The 27,304-nt window shown below is 43.3% G+C and overlaps 2 protein-coding genes across 7 annotated transcripts in view; one reads left to right on the top strand and one right to left on the bottom strand.

The window, feature by feature from the left end:
* On the top strand, window positions 1–945 carry LOC137633159 (circumsporozoite protein-like). The gene has a single exon (XM_068365316.1). It carries the CDS (start codon window positions 1–3, stop codon window positions 943–945), a length of 945 nt encoding a protein of 314 aa, XP_068221417.1.
* Window positions 946–2,524: 1,579 nt separating this feature from the next.
* The window catches only part of LOC137633242 (coiled-coil domain-containing protein 9-like), a 132,389-nt gene continuing 107,609 nt past the window's right edge, over window positions 2,525–27,304 (bottom strand). For 5 of the 6 annotated variants that reach the window (XM_068365438.1, XM_068365441.1, XM_068365437.1 and 2 more), the window contains 4 exons: window positions 26,884–27,042; window positions 25,966–26,124; window positions 15,377–15,688; window positions 2,526–3,345 (listed from right to left, as the gene is read on the bottom strand). In XM_068365438.1, coding sequence (XP_068221539.1) covers window positions 15,410–15,688; window positions 25,966–26,124; window positions 26,884–27,042 — 597 coding nt within the window. In that variant the 3' untranslated portion in view covers window positions 2,526–3,345; window positions 15,377–15,409. Of the gene's footprint in view, window positions 3,346–15,376; window positions 15,689–25,965; window positions 26,125–26,883; window positions 27,043–27,304 lie in introns of all 6 variants that reach the window. The other variant, XM_068365443.1, reaches the window with a different exon arrangement.

Here is a 27,304-nt window from a genome sequence, read left to right as displayed (position 1 = left end):
ATGGAAGAATGCAGTGCCGCAGACAACCAGAGGGCAATGGCAAACGAAGGCAATGCTGCCGGCAACCAGAGGGAAATAGCAGCAGACGGCAATGTCGCAGACAACCAGAGGGCAATGGCAGATGAGGGCAATGCAGACAAACACCAGAGGGAAATAACAGCCGAGGGCAGTGCGGACAAACACCAGAGGGCAATGGCAGCCGAGGGCAATGCCGCCAACAACCAGAGGGCAATGGCAATGCTGCCGACAACCAGAAGGCAATGGCAGCCGAGGGCAATGCCACCGAAAACCACAGGGCAATGGGAGCCAAGGGCAATGGCTATGGAGTTAAGGTCAATGGGAGCCAAGGGCAATGCCACAGACAACCGGAGGGCAATGGCAGCCGAGGGCAATGCCACCGACAACCAGAGGACAATGGCAGCTGAGGGCAATGCCGCCGACAACCAGAGGGCAATGGCAGCTAAGGGCAATGCTACCGACAACCAAAGGATAATTGCAGCCAAGGGCAATGCCGCCGGAAAACAGTGCAATGCTACCGACAACCAGAGTAACCAGAGGGCAATGGCAGCGGAAGGTAATGCCGCAGATAACCAGAGGGCAATGGCAGCGGAGGGTAATGCCGCCAACAACCAGAGGGCAATGGCAGCCGAGGGTAATGCAGCCAACAACCGGAGGGCAATGGCAGCCGAGGGTAATGCCGCCAACTACCAGAGGGCAATGGGAGCGGAGGGCAATGTCGCCGACAACCAGAGGGCAATAGAAGATAAAGGCAATGCCACTGACAACCAAAGGCCAATGGCAGAAGAGGGCAATGCAGACAAACTCCAGAGGGAAATGGCAGCCAAGGGCAATGCCACCGACAGCCAAAGGGCAATGCTGCCAACGACAGGGCAATGCCACCAACAAACCAAGGGCAATAGCAGACAAAGGCAACGCCACCAATAATTGAAGGGCAATAGCAGAAGCAGCCAATGCTGCCCACTAGCTGGGGCATTAGTAGATGAGGGCAATGCTGCCAATGGAAGGAAAAAGTAAATGAGGCCAATACTGCCAACAGAGGCAATAGTAGATGAAGGCAATATTGCCAACAAAAAGGTCAGAGAATATTGCTAACAAACAGGGCAATAGTAAATAATGGCAATATCACTAACAGGCGGCAATACCAGATAAGGGCAATGTCGCCATCAATCCAAGGCAATTGGAGACTAGGTCAATGCCCCAAACAACCCAAGGACAATGCTTCCAATAATTCAAGGGAAATGCCCCCAACAACCAAGGAAAATGCCCCCAACAACCAAGGAAAATGCCCCCAACAACCAAGGAAAATGCCCCCAACCGCCATAGGGAAATTGGAGACTAGGGCAATGCCTTCAGCAAACCAAGGGCAATTGGAGACTAGGGCAATGCCACCAGCAACACAAGGGAAATAGACAAGGCCAATGCAGTTGGAAAAGAGGGCAATACTAGCATCGTGATGATGTCAAGGATGGCAATTCCAGCAATAAGGCTAATACCAGCCACAATGCATGGGCAAGGCCAGCAACAAGAATAATTCAAGTTCAGATGAGGGCGACGCCTGCAAAGAGACCAGCAATTCCAGCAAAAATAAAAGGGCAATGAAGGCAGCGAGATGAGGGTACTAATGGTGGCTGCGTAGAGGGCAATGCCACCAGGGAGAGGAAGGCCAATGAGATGAGGGTAATGCCAGCATAGAGGACAAGGTAGGCAATAAAAGAAGGGCAATGCCAGCAACAATAAATGGGCAAGGCCAGCAACAAGAATAAGGCAAGTTCAGATGAGACGAGAGCAATTCCAGTGAAAATACGGGGGTAATGGCAACTGCGTGACGAGGGCAGGCACGACAACAAGACAAGGGCAATTGTGGCAGTGAGAAGAGGACAGGGCTGGTAGCAAAAAGACAAAATTAGTTTTTGGAAGAGGAGCACAATTTCAATTCAATGATGGCAAATAATGGGGCATAATAAAATTTCCAGTAAAAAAAAAAAGTTGAAGAACTTCAAGGAGAAATAGTGTCTGTATAATGAGCCCAATTACTTGTCTTTATAGATACTACTATTCATAAATCTATGCCTTTGAAACTTTTCATAAGCCACTGTGACTAATTGTGAAGTGTGTATGTTGGTTATAAAAATCTATAAATAAACAGAAATTTCTTGTCATTTTTTTTTACTTGCTCATAATTTCATTTCTAAATTTTCCCAGTTAGCAGCATCATTTGGCTTGATAAGTCTTATCAATTTACCCGAGATTTTTTTTTTATTCAAAAGATTCAAACTGTACAGTATAAATAAGTTTGTTGGGATGTACAATACTTGTGAATAACACCATACAGTACATCTCTTTACATTTCCACTATTTTGTCCATGCAGCTAACGTTAATCCAATTATATTCATTTCAGGAAAATGCAATCGTCTCAACACTAGGGGTGGATTAAAATACCTTTGATAACCTCAAAATTCTATTTGTAAGTATAACAGTATAATTTTTGTACAATATTATACAACATGCATTCTCAATCACTCGTACATTACATTTGTTTTGGTAGTTTTGTGTTCACTGTTATGCAAAAAGGCACACCATTTAAACAGATCACTTGCTCCATTAAGAAGAGGTTGCACACATACTCACACACGGCATTAAACTATCATACGTATCTTTAAACTGAGATCATAGCCATTCATACAGACCAAAATGGAAAATATGCAATTGAGCATTGTGAATAAATAAATAAATACATAAATAGCTGATACAATATTGAATTAACATATGTAAGGATAAAAAGCTAAACTAATAATAGTAACTGATACATAATTAAAATAACATGTATTCAAGCTAAATTATAAAAAGAATAACAAAACCAACCATATTGCTCTCGCTTGGAAGTACGCAAGAATTAAGAGTTAAAACTACAGCTAAAACAAATTATCTAAAAGGACATAGATCCAAAAATTTAGAATTCTGTACAGATAAAGCTGAAGTATAAAACTTTATAATTCTATGCAAAGCTTTAAAAATATTAATCTCCTTTAAAGTGTAGTGCAAAACAATTACTGTACTGCACAGTTAGCATACTGTACATAATATAACTAACAAATCTAGAAAAGTTGGACAGTCATGGACATCATCACTACAATAACAGGTAAAGGTCTGCTCTCAAGAAGTCTTGTATATAGCTGCCCTGTTAAAATATAACCAAGTCCTTATTGCATCTTGGCATTTAAAAAGGAATACTTTTACAGCAGATAAAGTAAATTATTAGGTGAAGTATTCCATTATTATGTTCTTCATTTTGCAAAGCCAAAGCTATTAGCTATATTGAGCACCTGAAAAAAAAAAAATTAATACACTTACAAACATCTGTGCACTTGAATAAAAATTAATCACAAACATTTCTGCATATAATTGCTAAACATTATGAGTAATATTTGAAAAATAAAAAATACATTCACAAGTGTTTATAGGAATTTAATAGGTTTTGCCTTCTTACAAACCCATTATTAGTTTTTTAACTATTGGTTGCCTTAAGGAATCAAAGACTGGCTAGACTGCTTAATTCTTGTCCAGACAAGACATTTCTTTGCCCTGTACATAATGTAGAGAGATTATTCTGGCATATTTCTTAAACATTCTCCTCTTCCCTCACAGATCTGACAACATTAAACTAACTATATTTTACTATCACTTTAGTAGGACTATTCTCTCCAGAGGCTACTGCCCACATGGCAAAGGGAATAGAAAAAAAATCTACATATCTTAAGCAGGTTTTCTATATGGATACTTAGAAATCAAACTGATACTTAGAAATCAAACTGATATTCTATAGGTAAGTACTTTACCTGCCCTGATATTGTACATTGCATTTTTCTACTGTAGCATGATGAATGTATTAATTAGTAGTTTAGTATCTATAACTGATGTTAGTGCACAATATTGCCGTACATTATAATGTATATATAGGCAGTTTTTATTTGCCCCAATAAGTTTTCTCTACAGCTTACAGTACTGTAGCATCCTGAAACACTAATAAACCCCATATTGCTCCTCCCCAAACCAACACTCGAGCAGGCATCACCAATGCTGCTACTGCTGGACAGTGATAGGGCAGTTAATTACTCCATTTCCTGGAATACTTAGTGTAGGTATTCCGGGAACTCTAGCAATAAGCTACCTCTTCATCCCTGTCCACCAATAACAGCATCAGTGATGCCTTAGTGCTGGTTTGGGGAGGAGCAACATAGGGTTCATTAGAATGTTTGGGGAGGAGCAACATAGGGTTCATTAGAATGTTTGGGGAGGAGCAACATAGGGTTCATTAGAATGTTTCAGATTACATGGGTACTGTATGCTGTAGAAAACTTTGGGGGCAAGTAAAAACTGCCTATAAATACATGGCAAGGTACGACATTATTGTGCATTAATATAGTTATAAATACTGAACACAGTAAATGATACATCATTTATGATATTACAAAATGTAATACAATGTTGGGGCAGGCAAAGCACTAAGGTATGGAATAATCAAACTATCCCATATAGAAAAGCTGCTTAAGATACCAGTTTCTTTCTTATTCCCCTTGCTATTTTGGTAACAACATCTAAACAGATAAATCTGACACCCTCTAAAGTGAAAGATAGTTTGTTTAATGTTATCACAGTTATGAGGGAAGCGGCGAACGTTTAAGAAATATGCCAGGAAATGTGTACATCTGCCTGGGACAAAACTTATCTTATCTGTATAAGAATTAAACTGTTTGGCAAGTCATTGAACAGTGACTCTGAAGATTGATAGCTGTTTATTAATAATTTCTGTATTACAGGTCCAGAAAGAACAATCTTGTGCAACTGCTGAGGGGAACACATTCAATGCTAGAGTAATTTCAGCAATACCAAAAACTGAAATGTACTGCACTCATACAAAATATAATAAAACCATACCAAAGATTCTTTCATGAGGATGGAGAAGCAGGATACTTTTGATTTGTATGAGAAGCTCTCCAGGACAATGGATCAATCACCATAAATTAACCATATACTCTATGAGGAGACCTCTTTGGAAGAAGGTCATGCAGATCAAAGAGCAATACTGCATTGCCAGTGTGCAGAGGTATTTAACTGTCCATTATGAGTGACCATTGAATTGTCAACTGGAGAGAGAGAGATACTGGTGCTAAGAACTGAATGGAGAAGAGAAAGAGGCAAGAGCAGAATATGGATCACAAGCAACCAAGGACAACTCTACAACAAAAGGCCATGAACTCCTAGACTTATACTATAGTAGGACTCACTCTTATTCTGATAACTGAAGCTTTAAAAGGATGCCTGGAAAATTCTAATCCTGCCCAGCTCTACATTAAATGGCTCTAACCAATTAGCGGGTCTGTTTTGACTGACTACTTTACCACAGTACTCTTCAAGGAATTTAATAATGATGGCCAACCGTCCTTCGGTGAGCCAACTTTGGCAAGTAAGGATTGAACCATGGAGCACAGGAACTTACTCCTCATCTCGTTTGCTGTTTCTTTTATCAAATTAAAATTTATCATTAAGCAATGGCTTCCTTTTTGCCATGGTTATAAAGGAAACTCCTATACTTTTGCAAGCACAGCTTCTGCTGATATGGACAATGAGGAAGAGGAGGCAGACTGCCTGCAGTTTCTCAAGGAAGTAATACAGGGTAATCTTTAGTATTTCATTGTAGGTGTGTTACCTTCTTATTCCTTTCCATGTTCAGGTAGTGTAGCCATAGAGGGAAAGACTATAATCTTTGCTTGAAGAGCTCGCATCTGAGATAAGTTATGTCATACTGCCCCAAGACCTCGTGAGAAGTTAAGGCCTACCTATAACTGTTAACCATGCTGACAAGAAGAAGATTTAAAGTACCCCTCCCTGAGATGCCTTACAGATATATAAGACAAGTGGGATGCTTTAAGAAAACAATTGCACAAGGATACATAGCCCATGACAATATATTCTACACCATTTGTTAAATGTATACTTCCAGAGGGCCTCTTTGTATTTGAGCCATGAAGATTGTATACACTTGTAGGGATGTGAAAAGTTTTTTGCAGACTCCAGGAACCATGTAAAGAGCTTTAACTGTCAATCAAGAATCCATGGTACAGTACTATTACCTCTAAAGAGTCTGTTTAGATAAAAAAAATACCAAAATATACCTAATCAGTAAAAACTGTAACCCGTAAAAAGCCAAGAATTTACAGAAAATAAATATCAAAGAAAGCATAATATAGAACAGCAGCAAACCAAGAACAACTCCATGATTACAAGGCCACAAACCCAGCACTTACAGTTTATGCCATGCTTAAGGTTGTTTCTAAAGGTAGACTAGCGATAATGATAAAGGCCATGGTTAGCTTTAAATCTGTTACAATTTAATTGGTTTCAATGACTAGCTAGGAAAATTATGGCTTCCAAGAACCTAACAATCCATGATCAGCTTTATTTTACCAATTTAAAAATCTGCTTCCAGCAACTTTTTTTTTATTCCAAACATTGTTAAATAGTCTTAAGCACTTCCTAACTGTTCTTTTTAATGCAAACTATTTGACTAAAATCCTCTACTTCCAAAAATTTAGTTGAGACCTGCCATCATTCCAGATGCGGACTTTGACAAGTAGGGCTTGATACAAGGAGTACAGGACATTGGTCTCCAGCATCACATTTCCTTTATTATCAATACCTGCTAATCATTAAGTAATGACTCATCTTTACCTAACTGATTATAAATGGCCAACAAAGAAAAGAATGTCGCCAAAGGAAGAGACAGCAACAGCAAATGGAGATGAAGGCAGCCCTATCAAGACAGAAATGACATCTTTCCACCCTTACCTTGGGTGAACTGAAGAAAGAAGTCCCACTGCGGAAGTCAAATAAGGTTGCAAGAATATATGGGATTTTGAACTAGTTCCTGAAACACCTGGTCCTAAAAGTACAACAGTGGATGTTGTCTCTTTAATTCATGCACAAGAACAAAGAAAATACTCGGAAAATAGGAAAAATACTTAAGTAGTTGCCTTTCTGAAACTGAAAAGACCCAACTAACCGAAGGTGGTATAGGCCCATATGATTATGTACTCTATAAACTGTAAGATATTATAAAAAAAAAAAAAAAAAAAAAAAAATTCAAACTACACAACCTCCTCTCCCCAGACCAAGCTGGATACAGACCAGGATACTCCTGCTGTGGCAAAGTCCTCAACCTAACCTAGTATATACAGGATGGATTTGAACAGCGATAAATCACTGAAGCAGTATTTGTAGACCCAAGAATTGCAGACAACTGTGAATCCCACGGGGCCTACTTCTTTAACTATCCAAAATATAGAAAAAACATGACTATAGGAGATGTAATCCAAAGCCACCTAGAAAACGGAAATTTTATGTAGAGATGGATGGCACTAAAAGCAAAAGGCAAGCACAAAGAATGGTCTACCTCAGGGTTCAGTCCTTGCATCACTGCTGTTCAATATATATACTAATGATCAACCATCCCCACCAAAAGTCTGCAGATTTATCTATGCAGGCGATCTGTGTCTGGCCCCACAGGCCACTACCTTTCAAGAAGTTGAAACAAGACTATTGCCTCCCTAGAACAGATAGGCCAATACTATATCAATAGGTCTCCAAATCCAGACCCCCTTTAAGAAAACTCTTGTATCTCTTCCAGCTGAGAAATGAAATAGCCAATCACAATCTCAAGATACTCTTGATGTGATGAAGAGCTAGAATATCACCAATTTCCAGTGTACCTAGGGCAATAATGGATAAAACTGTCATTTGCCACCCATCTGCAAGAGCTTCAAGGGAAGATTGGCTGTCGCAATTGCCCGCTAAAAAATAAGCAGAAACCAAGTGGGAACCCAATGCTCACACACTAAGAACAACTGACTTAGCCCTGTGCTATAAACCACACCAGCCGAGTATTGTGCACCAGTGCGGAGCAGATCACTGCTCATCAAGTAAATAGTAAACAATGCAAAGTTTATAATTTTCAAAAAGTCAGCTATGCAAATACAGCATTTATATCTTTTTAAAAAGACAGTTATGTAAATAAAGCCTATATATAAAGTCAATAATGATTAAATCTATTATTCCACACCCTAGCTGCAGAATAATCATCAGCACTTAGAACTAAATATTTCACAATATTTCTTGATACCAGATTGATATACAGTATCTATATCTTGGGGCTATCTGGCTGCCATCCACAGCCATCTAATCGCAAACAACGCATATTTATTAACCTTTTTAGTCTTTGTGAACTATATGTGTGAACTATATTTATATGAAAATCCCCTTACTTGTTCATTCAAAAAGAGAACTTATGAATATTGTTGTATCTCGATCTTTTTAACAATACAACTAATTTATAACCCTGCACGTGGACTGGTCATACCTGGAGCCATCTGATTGGATGCTTCTGGCAATCCTCCTTTAATACTCGACACATCAGTTATGTTAATCTATTTATGTAACTTGAAATGTAAAAAGAAAAAAAATATAGAAAACAACATATTTGCTAGATTTTAATTTGACCTTGGAAAAAATGAGTTTCATTTAAAATTACTTTGATATTTAATAATAGCTGCTAGATACTGTAACATTAGAAATTACTTGTTAAAATTTTTATTTTTCCTAGCTAAACAAACTTAAGTTCTATAGAGAGGGGTAGATTCTGGCAACAGCTGGTAAACAGCCAATGAAGAATTAGAGGTTCTGGCAACTGCCACCCAGTATGACTGGTAGCTTGGGTCTGAAAGCAACTAGAGCCTCCATTCACGTTCTGCCTAGGACTTGCAAGGTGGATGTAGCAGGAAGTGAACCCTAAAGGACTTCTAGGTTTGTATGACTTGGAAAAATACAAATAACTTATAAAATTTCTGATTTGTTTCCTATATGAACACAAAACTTCGTCCGTTTAGTAGGGGAGTCATCCTTAGGACAGATGAACTCCTGCTTTACCAAACAGCTGGTTTAACACCATGGGATCACAATGCTCAGTCTAGAGACAAGATCAAAGCAAAGAATCCTTTACATCCTATGCCCCACGGTTGATTAACCTAATGAATCACATCCTAGGGGTATTTTTATGCAACCTATCAATAATGGGAATACAGTTCCCAACAAGGCTCGTATAAGCATTGGGTGTGCCTTATTTGTCTAACTCCCCCTCGAAAGGCGTGTGGGGTTGCTGAATTTTTACTCTTGGTAAAGTGACTACCTATCACTAGTGTGCTACCCTGCTTCAGTGTACCTTCCAGCTTGGCTGACCCCAAGAGAGGGATAGAAGGAAAGAAGACCAGTCATTCTCACTCTTGAACCTAAAAAACATTATGTAAACACTATCTTAGACACAACGCTATATAAAAAAAAAAGGACAACCACCTCAGGGCCTCCACAATGTATCTAGGGACTTGTGCATACAATCCAAAAGACAATGTGCTGTGAAGGTAGTCTGTCTCTTCTAGACACAAGCCTCTAATACTTGGGCAATTAAATGATACTTTCAGAAGGCTAATATAGTACCAATCCCTCCGACTTCATGGATGCAAGGCTAATATATCAGCTCCTTTTTCTTTGTAGGCTCTACTGATGACCTCCCAAAGCCAAGAAATGAACTTTCTTGAGATTTTCCTTTTTTGTCCTTCCTGTTATAATGAAGAGATTATATAATTGCGGTATACAAGGTCTCTTTATTTTATGCAAGCCTCGCTGCCCTTGCAGGACACAAAAGCAGGTAGTCAGAATTACCTGTCCTTTCTTTCAGCAATGATATTGCACTGAAAAAGAATCAAACCTAATCACTGATCGCTGGGTTTTCTGTTTTTCCCACAAAATTGGGAACAAACGAGAACAAAATCTGTCTCCACTGTCAGAAATGTGACACTGAATATGATTGGCCATGTATTTCTCCTACTCTTTTGTATGAGGCTAAGGGTAACAGAAACACTGTCTTAAGAGTGAGATCCCTGTCTGTGGCTCTCATCAAGGGTTTGTAAGGGCTTAAGTTATCTTAGGGCCATGGTCACATTTCAAGCATAGGGTTTGATTTCCTGTGAGGAACAAGATTGTTCGAAACAGAGTCAAAGACGATAATTACCATTAGAACGAGAGGTCTGCTACTCTGTCTTAAGACCTAGCTCAAGGTAGAGCGATGGTCTTTAACTGGCAAAATTGAGGGGAGAGCGATGGTCTTTGACTGGCAAAATTGAGGGGAGAGTGATGGTCTTAGACTGGCAAAATTGAGGGGGAGAGCGATGGTCTGGGACTGGCAAAATTGAGGGGGAGAGCGATGGTCTGTGACTGGCAAAATTGAGGGGGAGAGCGATGGTCTGTGACTGGCAAAATTGAGGGGAGAGCGATGGTCTGTGACTGGCAAAATTGAGGGGAGAGCGATGGTCTGTGACTGGCAAAATTGAGGGGAGAGCGATGGTCTGTGACTGGCAAAAATGCGGGGAGAGCGATGGTCTGTGACTGGCAAAATTGAGGGGAGAGCGATGGTCTGTGACTGGCAAAATTGAGGGGAGAGCGATGGTCTGTGACTGGCAAAATTGAGGGGAGAGCGATGGTCTGTGACTGGCAAAATTGAGGGGAGAGCGATGCTCTGTGACTGGCAAAATTGAGGGGAGAGCGATGCTCTGTGACTGGCAAAATTGAGGGGAGAGCGATGCTCTGTGACTGGCAAAATTGAGGGGAGAGCGATGGTCTGTGACTGGCAAAATTGAGGGGAGAGCGATGGTCTTTAACTGGCAAAATTGAGGGGAGTTTCTCATGGAACTTCTGCCAGTAGATTTAGAAGGTCTGGATACTACTGTGTGTGCAGCCATTTCGGTGCTACCAGAGTAATCTGGAGATTGGGTATGATGGCTCTGCTGATCACTTTCCTTATCAGACAAAATGGAGGGAAGGCATACAATCACACGATTATTGAAATGCATCCTCCTGTTTGGTCTGGCACTGGTAGGCAATAAACGGAGTTTGTTGTTGGGGTGAGTGGTAAACATGTCTATTATCGGGTAACCCAAAAAGTTGAGATTTCCCTCATTACTAGAGGATTCAAAGACCATTCTGAGCCTGTAACTTGATTACATCAACTCGGAATGTTAGACATTCCGTTTCCATGGTACAGTATAAATCACGCCGACAAGCTGACTATTTTTTCCTATGACCATAAGTGCATGCTCACTGCTAACTGGCAAAGGTGGTGAGAAACAGACCCTCCTTGTTTGTTGACATAAGCCACTTTCAGTTCCAAGATGTTGATAAGAGATCTCTGGTCTATGTCCTCTGTCCATAGACCTGACGTGGAAAGAGTCAGGATGTGGACTCCTCGCCCTTCCTTGTACACCTGAAAACCGGATGTTCTGGGGGGAAGAACCTGCAATGGTGCTCCTTCCCTCAGGTTCCTCTTCTGCAGCCACGAGGTCAGGTCCTCTAAACTTCCTGAGTTACCTTGACTAAAATGTTTGGCGAGTCTGATCTCTGCTTCCAACTGGACTTCAGAGTCCACTGTGCGGACCGAAGATGTAACCTTCTGTGTAAAACCAATTATTCAAGGGAAGAAATGTCTGAGCAATCTGTGCCAATTCTTCGCAGTGGAGGATTCCTGTGACAAGAAAGGCATTACAACTTTCCTCACCCTATGTAACCTGTCCTGTGATGGGAATACTTTTCCTTGAACAGTGTCGATACTCATTCCCAAGTAGACAAGGTTATGACTTGGGGTGAGAACGAATCTCTCAAGATTTATCCAGATCCATGGCTAGATCCTGACAAAACTTGAGAAGGTCCCTGTGGAGCAGAAGTTGGGACTTGGACTCTGACAACTACGGCGAATCGTCGAGGTAACAGAAGTCTTATCCCTATCATGTGAGTCTAGATTGAGACTAGCATGAACACCCTCATAAACACTATTTTCTGTGGAAAGTCTGAAGCAAAGTCCTCAAAACAAACTTTGTTCCCAGAACGAATCAAAAATAATTCCTAGAATTCCGATAAATCGGGATTTGGAAATGTGCATCTTTCAGATCTATGGACAGAGGGAAATAGTCAAGTCTTATTGCTTGTAGGACCGTGTTTGAGGTCTCGATCTTGAACTTTGCAGAACAGTCGTTCAGATGGGACAGGTCAACTGGTCTCCAGCCTCCTGACAACTTCTGCACTAGAAAGAGATGGCTTTAGAACCCTGGAGAAGAGTTGTTGACCTCCTTGACCACTTGCTTGTCTAACATCTGTTCCTCCCAAGGGAGTAGGTCTTTGATGGATCCTCTCTAATACAATGACCGGTTTATCGGTACTGGAGTGAGTGGAGGGAAAAAGAGTTGGTGAACGGGAGGCAGTATCTCAGACACAAAGAACCTCTACCATCCTAGGCTTTGACCTTTGGAACAGCCACCTCGTCCATCAACTTTACAGGCATGCCCCGACAGGTGTTGGCATGGGGGATCACCACCCCTAACGAGGTCCTTGTCAACCAAGCCTTCGTTTGGTTTGAATTACTTCGGCGAAAGGGCTGGTTCTGGACAGCCTATCTCTAACTGAAAACTGTAGTAGTTGTCCCTCTCTCTCATATGGGGCGAGTTCTTGCGTTTAGGCAGTGCTGCAGGTGGTTGTTGTCCTTTAATGGCTGCAGCCCTCCTCAAGGAGGTGGCTTAACTTGCCTTTTCCCACTATTGCATCCACTTCATCTGGGGGGAAAGAAAGAGGCACTTTGCATTAGTGAGGTGTTGGGAGGCCACATGCTTAAATTCGTTGACTACTTGAGTACCAAGTAGCTACTCCACTGGTAAGTGGCCTGGTGTACCTAGAACTATTGCCTCTGCACTTGAAAAGGAGTGTTCTTCATATTGTTTACATATCTCGGAATCCGCCAGATTCTGGGCCACCACAAAATTAAGAGTGTACCACACCAGTGGTCAGGCTTGGAAGAGGCCTGTAGAACCAATATTGTTGCTGCCTCAATATTCATGGCCTCCAAAGCAGAAAAAAGTAATAGTTGTTGCAAGAGTCTTTCACTAACATCTCTGGTGCTAGGGTTGCTACTTCAGGGTCAAGATAAGCAGGGGAAGGATGAACTTCCTTTATCACAACACTTCCTTAGCTTAGAGACGACAGGAGGAATCAACTCTGAGGAACACACTGCTTGTAGTTAATCTTTCATTGCAGAAACCTCTGCCTCTAATTTCTGATAGTCTTCAGGGTCTGATGCGATCATGGCAACTCAAGGTGATGCTTTGAGGTGGGAGCATTCCTGAACAGCAAGTCTATGGAAGTCTGCCTTCTGAGAAGGGAGCTTTTGGAGCATCAAACAATTTGTTGATTTCCCTGACGAGTCCTAGGACACTACAAAAAACCTCCACCTCAGGTTCATTAGATATAGACTAAGGGTCTCACATCAGCAGGACTCGGGGGAATCAGGGACATAGGAAATCTTGGCAGGCTCGGGGGAGGCAAGTTGTGCCCTCTTTTGTGGTGATGTCCTATCACAAGTGCCTACGGAGGCTCTTGCAGAAGAAACCCTTTTGGACTTCCTATTGGAATCAAAGACTTTCTTTTCCCAGACACTCTCCCTTAAAAAATAGGGAGATAAGGGGGTCACAGTATGTTTGGTGGGGAGAGGGTCCATCTCATCTGGGGAATCAGGTTCCCGACAAGATTGTGGCAATGGTTCTCCGGTCAATTTCTGTGACAATGTCTCTTGGGTTGAACTTTACTCTCACTGATAAACTATCAGTTAAACTATCAGTATATACCTTGGGAGCTTCAGTCTAGGATCCTCAGGTTGTGTTTGCCCTTTCTTGACATGCAGAGGAGCAATACGCAACTCCGAAGGGCATTTTACCACTTTGTCATGAAATTTCCTTATAGACTTATGCAAATGACCTGCAACTCAAGAGTTTTTGAGTTGCAACTCCGCTTAATTGTCAATCACATTTCTTGGAAAAGGAAGGAAAGGGACTAGTAGTTCACTCGACGGAGCTGCTCGCTTCTTAGTTCTCCCCTTAAAGAGAACTTCAAGAGGGTATAAACGCTTCACATTCTCAGCGTGGACTGTGCTTAGAGATGTTTGCCCCTGTAGTGGAAGTCAGGCATAATTAAAAAGCGTTCGTGGCCAAGGGTGGCGCGCTTGTGATTGGTGCAGCTCTTGATCGTGCACTGGTTAGTCTTGTAAGCCCACAAGCCTATCACACTCAACCGGAACATTGATTCTCTGAGATTCCCGTTTCCTTTGTCAACGGCGATCTCTCTCTTTTCACACTTTTGGGAGATTTGTGAAAAGATCTCTTGGGATCGAAGCCTGTCGAGATACAGGAGCACTTACCGTTGGTTTTGGCAAAGCTGGATTATTAACAAGGCTATAGCCCAAGAAACTGCTTCCCTCACTCTCAGAGGTGTATGCAGAGTACTCTGAGACAAAGTCCTTGTCATAGAAATCAATGTTCATTGGTGGTAAAGATGGCGATGGCACAACAGAGCGCTTCGATGTCACATCAAGGCGCATCTCATCTAATATTCGGAGAGCTTCGACCGGAGTAAGCTCAACGGCTAGGATATCCAAAACTTGTGATCAGGGATATCTTGAAGTGTAGGCCTCTCTACTTCTCTTGGGAACCCAGGGGGAGTCTACCACCTTGGACAATTGCCCTTGAGAACAAAAGTTGCCAGTCTTCTTTGATTTGCCCTCCGAAGAGTAACCGAAAAAGATTCATTGCACAAACTTTTGGTAGTCTGAAGTCTGCATCTCGCTGACTTCGCTGAAGGAGAACTGTCCCGCTTGGCTTTATTCTTCTTCTTTTGCTAAAATCTTGCCATCCATGCACATATCAAAAGGGGAAACCTAAGTGCAGCGGTGCCCTCTGCACCTTGGACAGAGTGAAGAGCAACCTCAACCTTACTCATGAAGGTTCCACAAAGACGATCCGGCAGTCCTGGACATGTCCCCATTTTACCAAGTTCACACACTCGTACTTAAACGAAAAAATGGGAGAATATTTGGAAAAAAATGCACATAACTTCAGGCTGGTTGGAGAGCATTGGGAACAAGTCTGTTCAACACCACAGCTAGAATGAAAGGAGGAACAGAGGGCTGTCAGACTCAGTCCACCAGTGATACTGGGTGGCAGTTGCCAGAGCAATAATTATTTACTGGCCATTATCAGCTATCACTAGAATTTACCTCTACTAAAGGATGAGAGTTTGTATTTGCATAGGACCAAATAATGGTTTGTTTTTCATAATGCCTTATCAACAGTTTGTATTCATATACAGTAGTATACACCTAATAATCTTTTTCTTTTTAATCAAATTTGCAATGGTTTCTAAAGTAAATTTACCTACCTTCATTCATTAGAAGCAGGTTCAGCACAACCTTTATTCATTAGCAGGAGGCTCAGCACAAATTATATTTGAGTCGATGATAGGTTCTTTGCTGGTTTCAGTTTGTTGAACAGCAACCAATTCTTCATTAACTTTAATAGGAGTTGAAGTAATTGGGTCATCAGATTTGATATTCATCTCTGAGAGGTCATTATTGCAAGATGTATCAATTGGACCTTCTACACAAGGAACTTCAGTAGCACTATCCATACTCTCTACAGATTTCTGTCTTTCAGTGGATATTTCCTGTTCAGCTGGAATCTCTTCTGAAGTCTGGAAAGAAAAAAAATAGTAATAACTTAATTGGACTTCAAAAAATTTTAACTGGCGTTTTGACGAAGCTATAAAAACTAATGCTCTCACTTTATGAATACAAGTTCTTCTCTTATTAATGAATTATTCCATGGCAGGGTTGTGGTAGTCTAGTGGGTAATTTTTCAGACTCAAAATTCTTGGGTTGGAAGTATGAGCCCTGGTTGCAGCCAAAGAAGTTTTCTACTAGAGTTGACAACATCACCATCTATATGAGCTATGGATGGGGTGGTTGGGAGGCAAATAGGTCTACCTGATGAGTAATCTATGGGCATAGCATGGCCTTTCCTAGTCCTATCATGGGAGGAGATGGGTTTTGGGCACTGTTGATGTATTAAATGGCTGGTTTCTAGGACATTATCCTGTGCTTTTCCTCTGCCACTTATAAGCAGCAGTCACATGGCTGCAACTTACAATACAGAATGCTATTGAAGTTGTGTAATGAGTGAGATGATACTTTAACCAGTCAATACTCCCCCCCCCCCAGGACAACTAGAAAAAAAATCACGAAGTTCTAGAGGCTACTAGCTTAAAAATCACAAATTTTAAGTAATTTGTATTTTTCCTAACAATACTTACCGAAGAAACACTTTATAGGAGATTACTGGTAACTCCTCTCCGACGACCAGATTTTTACGTAGTTTCCCCCTACTTCCATGTTCTATACTGTCCTGAATAACGGGAAATAACATGACCTGGGGGCATTACCCAGGCAGGTCGCCCGTCTTTGAGAAGCTCTCTCCAGTAAGTTTTATGTAATGAACAAAACCACGAGGTCAGCGGGGCACTGCGGGGACGGTTGGGGGGGCCCTAAACCTAAAGTGTTTCTTCGGTAAGTATTGTTAGGAAAAATACAAATTACTTAAAATTTGTGATTTGTTCCGACACAGAGACTTACCTCGAAACACTTTATAGGAGACTTACACCTTAGGAGGGGGGAGTGCCCTTTAGCCCTGACCCCGATGGACAGTAGGGAAAACTACGTAAAAGACTCATTAAGTGTGATATAACACTTACCCTTCTGCAATATCTTCGTTGTGCTTGATATGGCGAATTTTCGTCTTGTGTAATGAGCGATATTTCTTGATGACGACTGACGGTACGAGAAAGATAGAAAAGGGGGGAAAATAGAATTCGGCTCCTTGTGTCTAGATACTTTATGTTTCGCGATTGAGCCTGGGGCTTGAGCCGTCAAACCGAATGCAGGGCTGAGATGACCGGCCCGATAGAAAACCCGTCTAGAGACTTTCTCGTACAGTCCTTGAGATAATGTGCGGTGAAGGTCGACTGGTTGGACCAAGTTCCCGCTCGAAGAACCTGCGCTACTGACATGTTCTTTTCGAACGTTAGAGAGGTGCTAATGCCCCGAACATCGTGAGCTCTGGGTTTCCCCGGTGTAGGAAGACCTTGTTTTAAGTAGGCTTGCGTGATCACTTTCCTGAGCCAGAACGAAACCGTATTTTTGGATATGTTTTTCTTTATTTTTCCCCATGAGACGAAGAGATTCTTGATAGACGGGCGGAGGTTTGCCGTTCTCTTAAGGTATTTCCTAATAGTCCTGACCGGGCATAACTCTAGGTCCTCCGGGTTTCCTTTATTCGGGATTGCCGGAATCGAAAAACTCTCAAACCTCGGATCCCACACCGAGGGGTTCCGAGTCTTGGCGACGAAGGATGTGACAAACTTAAAGGTTACTTCCTTCCATCCCCTAGTGTGTTCCACCTCGAATGACAGTCCGTGTAGCTCGCCCACCCTCTTAGCCGAGGCTAATGCTAGCAAGAAGACCGCCTTGAGCGTGAGATTCTTGTCATCAATGTCCTTTAAGGGCTCGAATGGTGGTTTCCGTAACATATCTAGGACTCGCGCTAAGTCCCAACTCGGGATTCTAGGGGCGGAAGGGGGGCATGATTGTTCGAACGCTCTGATAAGCATGGAGATATGCCTGGAGGAGCCGAGATCTATGCCCTTGAGAAGAAAGACTTGACCCAGGGCCGCCCGAACTCCCTTGATCGCTGGAACTGACATGTCTAACTTGTCCCTGAGATAAACCATGAAGTCGGCTATCACGGGCACTGACGCTTCCAAGGGCTCTATCTTCTTGTCCCTGCACCACTTCACGAATACCGCCCACTTAGACTGGTAGACGGCTGTGGATGATTTCCTCAGGTATAGCGACATCCTCCTGGCTGTCTTGCCGGAGTACCCTTGCTTCTTCAGGAGCCGCTGGATAATCTCCAGGCGTGAAGACGAAGGGCTTGCGGGTTTCTGTGAAACCGCTGAAAGTGAGGTTGTTTTAATAGGTCTGACCTGCCGGGTAGAGGCCAAGGAGGTAGGACGGTGAGGTTCCTTAGGTCCGCGAACCATTCTCTCTCCGGCCACCAAGGCGCTACCAAAGTCATCCTTAGGTTGGTTGCTGCCCTTACTCTGTTGAGGACCTGCCTTATCAGGGAGAAGGGGGGGAAGGCGTACACGTCCAGTCCGTCCCACTTGTGCTGAAAGGCGTCTTCCATTGCCGCCTTCGGATCTGGGACGGGAGAACAAAATACGGGGAGTTGCGCGTTCAACCTTGTTGCAAACAGATCCATTACCGGAGATCCCCACATCTGTATAATGTAGCTTGCCACTTGTGGGTGTAGGGACCATTCTGTTGCTACCACTTGCCCCACTCTGCTGAGGCCGTCTGCTAGGACGTTGTTCTTCCCTGGAATGAACCTTGCCGTCAGGATGACGTCCTTCTGTTCCGCCCATTTTAGGATTTGAAGGGCTAGTTCGCACAACTCTTTTGATCTCAGTCCCCCCTCCTTCTTCACGTAAGCCACCACCGTTGCATTGTCTGACATTAGGGCCACCGAATGCCCTCTCATGTCCTCCTCGAAGTGGTTGCAGGCTTCTTGGACCGCTCTCATTTCCAGGATATTTATGTGTAGGGATTTCTCCCCCTCTGACCACGCCCCCTTTGCTGTCTTTTCCCGGAGATGGGCTCCCCACCCGTCCTTCGATGCGTCCGTGAAGAGAAGAACCTCCGGAGGTTGGGAGGACAGTGGCATCCCCCTTAGGGTGTTCGACCGATCCTGCCACCATTCCAAGGCCTTCCTGGACTCCTGAAGGAGAGGAACCACAATGTCCGGGGAACTTTTCTGGTTCCAATGTTCTTTCAGGTTCCATTGAACCACCCTTAAGTTCTGTCTCCCGTGAGGTACCAGCTTCTCTAGGGACACCAGGTGCCCTACCAACCTTTGCCAATCCTGCGCTCTTCTGGGGCGACCCGAAAGGAAGGGCCGGAGCACTCGATCCAGGTTGTCCAGCCTTTCCGTGGTTGGGAATGCCTTGACCTGTAACGAATCCAGGACCATTCCAAGGTACGTCCTCCTGTTGGATGGGGTTAGCTGTGATTTCTCCAAGTTGACCACGATGCCCAGGGTCTTGCACAATTGAAGAAGATCTTCGCCCTGTTGTTTCAAGTCTTCCTTTGAGGATGAAAGGAGTAACCAGTCGTCCAGGTACCTGATGAGTCGAATGCCCCGTTCGTGGGCCCATATGGAGACCGTCGTAAAGACCCTCGTGAATACCTGGGGGGCTGTTGAAAGACCGAAGCATAGGGCCTTGAATTGTAACACCTGGGTACCCCACTTGACCCGGAGAAACTTCCTGCTCGACGGATGAATGGGCACTTGGAAGTAGGCGTCCTTGAGGTCTATAGAAATCATAAAGTCGCCCTCTCTCAAGGACGCCATGACCGTTCTTGGAGTGTCCATTTTGAAGGTCACTTTCCTGAGAAACCTGTTGAGGGTTGACAGGTCTATTACAGGTCTCCACCCTCCTGTCGCTTTTTCCACTAGGAACAGGCGGCTGTAGAACCCCGGACCCGGGAATGTCACTGTTTCTAAAGCTCCCTTCTGCAGCAACGTCTTGACTTCTTCGTCCAACGCTGCCCTCTTCGCCAGGTCCTTGGGCACCAACCAGTCTGCCTGCGTTGCTGGAACTAGGGGGGGTGTCTCTTCCATGAAGGGGATCCTGTAGCCCTCCTTTAGTACTGTAACTGTCCACGGATCTGCTCCGTGGAGCTTCCATGCTTGCCAAGTGAGTCTGAGGCATCCCCCTACCTGAGGCTTGGGCAGGGGAGGGGGGCCTCCCATCTTATCTCCTACGGGAAGAACGGCCTGTTCTCCCCCTCCAGGAGGAGTAGAAAGAAGACCTATACGTTGGGGGGTTAGAAGATGAACCTCTTCGGGGGGGAACCACAGAGGAAGACCACTGTCCTGACGAGGGTTCCCTCCTTCCTTGAGTTGGTGTGGTACGCGCGGCCATGGGTGCTTCTGTCACTGGCCTCCTGAAGATGGGGCGGCGTGCCGTCTGTGGCTTCAGGGTAGGTAGCTCCCTCATTTTGGCCAACTTCTCCACGACCTCTTCCGCCTTCTTCGTCGGAATAAGCTGCTCCCCCCAGACGGAGCAGGTCTTCAAGGCTTTAGCTTCCCTGTCAGGAATCTTAATGGGAAGGTTCTTGACTAGGGCGTCTCTTCTCCGGAGAATCCAGTTTACGGAGAGAGCCAAAGACTGAAAGGTCAGGAATTTAAGGGCGCGGCTACCTGACCCCAGCAACTCATTCAGAGCCTCCCGTTTTGCAGGTTCCATGGAGTCTGTAGGAATCTGGGTGCCTACTAGGGTGGTGGCCCACCAATCCAGCCAGGAGGCCACATTAACTAAGTCCTTGGACATCTCCTCCATCATTGCCGACTCGGAAGGGGAGAAGAAGGTAGATGCTGCCGATGCCCTCCCGTCGGAGATGCCCTGGCACAGGATGTCTATGGTTTCCTCGGTCTTGCACGCACCGGTCGGCCTATTTTCTAAAGAGTAGTATTTCGTCTGCGACTTCAAACCCTGTAGGAGCTTTGCTGAGCTGTGACCCCTGCAGGAGTCGCTATTGCGGGATATGACCTTATCAATGTGAGTCTTTCCAATCCCCACGTTACTGGCCTCGGGAAGAGAGAGAGAGGACTTTTTCTGGGCGGGGACCGCTATGAACTTGTTCAGGCCTGAAGTCCAGGGTTCTTCCTCTTGAGTGGCGGGTTCTATAAGGTTGTTATAACCCCTAATTAAGGCAAGGACTCTCCTGTACGCTGAGTCCTCCGTCACCGCCGACTCGCCCTCCCCTCCTTCCGACCGACGGGGCGAATCGTGATCTCGGTCTCTGCCGTGATGGCGGGATCCACGGTTCCCTTTACCTTCGACGTCCGCCGTCCCTCTCCTCTTCGTGGCCTTTTTCGGTGAAACGGTGTCCTCCGTGAGATAGTTCGACGGAGGTGTCCTTCCCCTTCTGGGTTCTCGATGGGGAGACCTGTCGAGGCTGCCCGGCCTAGACGACGGCCCCCTGCGCTGGGCGGGATAAACGTCTCCAGGACGGGTCTTAGGCCTGCAAGATGTAGCCCTTCGCTCATCTGGTGACTCCCTGACGCGGCACGTGGAGGTCCTTCTAGGGGGACTGTCTCCTGCCCGCTCATGTGTCGAACCAATAGGCTTGGAAAAGACTTTAAAGTAGTTCTCTGGGACGAACACCCACGTCCCTTTCGGAGAGACTGGTCTCCTGCTTTTGGGTGTAGGGGAACGGGGACTCATCCTGTCCCGAGATCCTGTGGGAGACCGCGAAGGGGAGTTCCTCCGCACAGACCGACCTCGTTTCCACGTCCCTACTGGGGGGGTTGTTCTCCTGCTTTTGGGAGGAGGGGAACTGGGACTCACCCTGTCCCGAGATCTTGTGGGAGACCGCAAAGGGGAGTTCCTCCGCACCGACCGATCTCGTTTCCTCCTCTGTCGTCTCCTCCGTTCACTGCTTGACGAATCCGAAGAGTCACGTCCTGACGAGAAAGACTGACCCCCGTATCGTGACCTAGCACGTGACTGCGTTTTCTTGGGGCTACGCCGTACCCCTGACGGAGAAGGAATGGGGAGACTCTCCTGTAGCGAAGTCTTCGGCGGCAACCATCCCGACGGGCCCGCCAAACCGGGGAAGGCCTCGCCAAGGCCTTCCTCCATGTCCAGTGGGGACCTCATCGGAGTCCTCGGCACGTCCCAAGCCAATGGATCTTCTTGCGGGGACTCCTCTCTGCCGACGCCACCACTCGTCGCTGATGACCCTGGAACTTCCACCCAGGAACCTGACGAAGAAAAAGGGACACTATTAGACCACATGGGGTCCCCCGACGAGACGTGGCCCTTATGAGAGAGAGCCACGTCCCCCGGACCCCCACTACACTCACTCACGGTCGCCTGACTTGCCTTGGCCAACGAAGGACCGCCCACAAATTCCCTCTCTTGGGAAAGAGGAGCCAACTGCATGTTCTCCCTGGACTTACCTCGCCCCTTACTTTGGGTAGGGGAAGGCGGATGTACCCTACCTGACCCTTCTCCTGCTGAAGTCGCAGGGGAAGAAACGCTAGTCTTCCTAGGGGACTTCTTTGATGCCTTCTTCTTTTTGGTACGGAATTTTATCCACTGGACCTCGGGCCAATCGGCACATTCGGAACACTTATCCGACGGCGAACAAGCTTTACCCCTACACGAGGTACACAACGTATGCGGGTCAACCTCGGGCTTAGACAGAAAAGCCCCGCATGATCTACCGGCCCTAGGCCCAGGACAACGGCGAACGTGTTCCATAACGCAACACAAAGGGCCGTAGACACAAGCAAGCCACAAAGGAAAAGCACTAAAACACTAGGAAAGCACAAGGGAGCGAAATCAAAAGCACGTAGTGAAAGCACTAAACACACACTAAGAGATCCCGATCACGTGGGAAGCACGTGGAACCAAACACAAAGGGAATCGCACGGAGTATGAGGAGCTTCGTGAAGCACGTGTGTTCACGAACCGACCAGAAAACTTACTGGAGAGAGCTTCTCAAAGACGGGCGACCTGCCTGGGCAATGCCCCCAGGTCATGTTATTTCCCGTTATTCAGGACAGTATAGAACATGGAAGTAGGGGGAAACTACGTAAAAATCTGGTCGTCGGAGAGGAGTTACCAGTAATCTCCTATAAAGTGTTTCGAGGTAAGTCTCTGTGTCGGAACAACTTATAATTAGAATCTTGCTACACATTGCACAGAAAACTGCTGCATCCTTCCAAGACTTATTTAAAAAAGTTTTGTTTAGACAATTATAATGAACATAGAATAAGGTCAAGATCCTTATGACTTACATATTTTTCTTCTATAAGTCAAAATAACTCATACTATAAAATCTAATTAAGATTTCATTATGCTCCCAATTTTATCAAATAAAATTTCCTTAGTCAACCAACTAGAAAGACATTGAACAAATTCCTTTGCATTAATAATGAGTTCAAGAGAATTTGCTAGATGTCAGGCACTAACAATATCAGGCACTTTATTTGTTCTATGATTAAAAAATACTTTTGTGGGATTCTCTATCCTATGATGTAATTCACTCCCCCTTGAAAATAACACTAACTGTTAAGAATAGGCCAGCTTAAATGTTGTAGCTTTAGACAACAGAAGACAACAAGCATCATCAGAACTTGCCTTGACACAAATGCAAGTTATGCAATAGAAGGACCTGAAGTAATTTTAAAACTATGAGGCTAGCACAGAGGCAATCGAGTCTATCAGTGCTGTGCACCATCAGAACCCTACTGACTGGCACACTAAGAACCACTAGGCAATACTAAGGAGGTACCCTAGGGTCCAAAATAGGGCAAGTTACATTAGAAACACTTCCTTACCCAGAGACACTTACACCTAAGATTCACAAAGATCAATAAAAGAGAATTAAGCTTACTACTACAAATCCAAGAAAACTCAAAAATAACTTTGGCAGCATTTCAACCTCATCTAATACAATTGAGTAGCTTAAGTCTTCTCTGGATTCAACCCTGAACTAAACTTCATTTTACCTTTTTTTTTTGAAAAATCAAAAAAAGTCCACTTTCAGTTGAATATAACTTAAAAAGAGGATAAAAAACACATTCTTGTGGTCTGTATGCTTTCAGTCTCTTTAACCACTCTCCCCTACATTAATAACAATTCCAGAAGAAGACATCTATTAAACATTACATAATTCCCCTAATAAAACTAAATTGTGGATAGCAAACATGCCCAACAAACTTAAATGCGACTAGAGAACTGAAAAGACAAAGGAACTATGATGTTTCTATGCTTAGATCTTATTTTTACCTCATTAGTCCCACTGTATAGCAGGGTTGGCTGCTTGAGTTCACTTTTTCCATCAATTTCTATTTCTTATATCTTCTTCCCCCAGTTCCACCCACCCATAAACCTCCTCATTACATCAATCCATCTGATCCTCTGATGCCCACACTCTATCACTGGAATGTTCTTAGCTCTCTTGACTGGTTCCACTTTCTCCCTTCTTATTACATGGTTATAGTACCTCAGTCAAGTTCCCTAGCCTTATCTTTTGCATTATGCATACCACACATTCTTTTTACATTTTGAATTTCCCTCCTTTCCCATTGTGATATTCCAGCAATCCACCTCTAATCTTTCTTCTTCACAAAAATCCCTCCTCTCTCCTCTTAAACACCAATGTTTCTGCCCCACAAAATAGTAAGGGCCTGATAACTGTCTCATTGATCTGAAGTTTGAGTCTTGATAGCATTTTCTTGTCTAAAATAACACTGGTTACTTCTCTCCAATTGTGCCATGCTTCTTTCACTCTATATCTCACTGTTTCTCAATAGTCTAATGCTCTATGTTATTGATCCTAAGTAGTTCAACTGTTTTAGGACAGTACCATCTTTCACTTAAATGTTTACTTCATATCCCTCTCTAATACAAACCATTTGTTGTCTTTCCAATGGTTACCTTCAATCCTTTTCTTTCTACAGCTCCTTTCCATGTTAAAACCCTAACTGCAGTTCTTCTTTGTCTGCTGTAATGACTATATCACCAGAAATCATGTTCCCACAGTTCTTGGTTGTTCCTTAATTCTCATGACCAATTGTTAACAACATGAAGGAGCAGGAAAGGATTCGGAGCTGAACCCTGATGGAGACCAACCTTCACAAGGAATGACTGTCTCCCCATATTTTTTTTCTGTACAGTGGTTTCTGCCCCCATTATACATAATCCTCCCTAATCTTAACAAATTTTCCGGTACTCCTCTTTCTCTCAAACACCAACTGATCAACCTTGGTACCCTATCATACACCTTTTCAAGATCCATGTTTCCTTTTAGATACTTTTTTTTTGGACTTTTCTTACATAAGAACAGCATCTATTGTGCCCTTTCCTTTCATAAAACCAAACTGGTCCTCATGTATATAAACTCTTCAACCTTCATTCTACTACACTTTTCAGTATCTTTAATATGAGCTCCAAAAGATTTATTCCTCTGTAGATCCTACAGTTTAATAAGTTCCTTATTGCTCATACACTAAGCATCCAACTATCTTCTCAGTCTCTTAGCATATCCTCTACGTTGTAGATCTTTTCCAAAAGTGTATGCACCCACTCTTTGACTAGACTTCCCAATGTCCTAACCATTTATAAGGTTCTTATTTTCCTGCAGCTTTATTCACTTTCCCTTTCTTTACAGCATTCTCGATTTCACTCCTGATGTTTGCTACTGGTACTTATACTGGAGGAACATTTTCCAGTTCTTCATACTCAGAGCTTAATACTTGTGATGTGAAAAATAGTCTTTCAACTTCCTCTTCCTTAATTAAGATATTTCAAATTTCATTTTTAATAACTACCTCTCCTATATCCTGCCCATGCCTAGATAGTTGCCATCAATCTCCAGATTAACTCAATACTTAACTACAGGCAGAGGAATTTTGCAAGGAAAATAAATGGGAAATCTTTAATCTTAGGGCAGACGTCTGGATTTAAACAGCTCCAGTAAAAGAGCACTATGAACAAAAGGAGAGTTTCATAGAATTAATAAAACAAAATACAATAAATTGAATAATTCACCTTGACCATATCCCTCTGGGGATCTGAAAAACCCCATCCAAATCTTTCGAAGCCCTTGGAAATATCAAAGGAATAAAAGTTAAACCTTATAAAAGAAATAAAGGGGGGGAGGCACAGAGATTAACAAGAATCATGACGAGACATTTGATGGAGTTTGTAGCACTGGAAATATTAGAACATATCTGAACATATGACAATTTTCTTATATTGTTCATGTTTGTGGACCAGGAACCAGTTCTTTATTCCCTTTACCCCACTAAGTAACTGGGGTCATAATTGCTAAATACCTGATTATCAATCTTGTCATTCATATCTGAATGGTCATTATCGCAAGATGTATTGATTTGCCCTTCTTCGTATAGGCATTCATTAGCATTGTCCATAACCTCAACAGATTCTGGGTTTTCAGTAGATACTTCATGTTCAGCTGGAATCTCTTCTGAAGTCTGGAAAAAAATTGAAAGCTTGAATTCACTTAAAGAATTGGGAGAGAGTTTTACCACCACCATATGAAAACCAAACTCCGTAATTTATGAACATGAACTATTCTACCTCTTAAGAAGAGAATAACATAGAATGTTAGTAATACGTGTTGAAGTTGTGGGACAGGCAAGAAGGCTCTTTTAACTGAGGAACTATATATTCATTCTTCCATTTGGCTATTCAAACTCTATAACTACCATTACAACATAGTAAAATCATTTTTTCCTTCAGTTGTTTTCAAGCGTTAATTCCTTAATTTTACTTTCCTTATATTCAATTTGCTATGTAACTCTCTCACTTATTCCCATAGGCTGATTACTAAGAAGTGTTGGCACTGGATTTTTTTTATGTGAAACTAATAGTAGTACCTGTGGCCAATTACTAAGAATTGCTGGGATTGGAATTTTTTATCTGAACAGTTGGGTAGAGCTACAACTTGGATCTGGCCAAAATTCAGTTCTGGTGATAACCCTCTCAGGATTTTGTCCCGTTTGCTACAGAAATTGGTTCTTCATTTATTTGACTAAATTCAGTACTGTGTCTTGCACATGGAAATATTACAAACAGAAGGACTGTGTCTTGCACAATGTAATATTACAAACTGAAGTAGTGTGTCTTGCCCATGGAAATATTACAAACTGAAGTACAGTACTATGCTTGCATACGGAAAGAGGAAATTACGACTGGCTAATGGAAGTAATTAGGCCATCATTGCTAAATACCTGATCATCAGTCTTGTCCTTCATTTCTGAATGGACATTACTGCTAGATGTAACAATTTGACCTTCTTCATATGAGCATTCATTTACACTCTCCATACTCTCAACAGATTTTGGTCTTTCAGAAGACGCTTCCTGTTTAGCTGGAACCTCTTCTGAAGTCTGGAAAAAATTAAAAGCATAAATTCACTTAAAAAAAAAGAGAGAGAGTTTTGCCACCACCGTAAGAAAACCAGCATCTAATTTATGAACCGTTTCTCCCTCTTAATTAGAGAATGCTGTGAGGACTCGCATATACAGCATACCATATTTTTTAAAGGGAGTTGAAGTTGTGGGACATGGAAGAAGACTCTTTGACTGGGGAGCTCTATATTCATTCCTCCAATATACTATTCAGCCTCATTGACAATTGCTTTATAGTGCA

This window comes from Palaemon carinicauda, chromosome 42 (assembly GCF_036898095.1).
Source record: "Palaemon carinicauda isolate YSFRI2023 chromosome 42, ASM3689809v2, whole genome shotgun sequence".
Lineage (NCBI taxonomy): Eukaryota > Metazoa > Arthropoda > Malacostraca > Decapoda > Palaemonidae > Palaemon > Palaemon carinicauda.
Note: the sequence above shows the minus strand (reverse complement) of the source record. Positions and strands in the feature narration are given on the sequence as shown.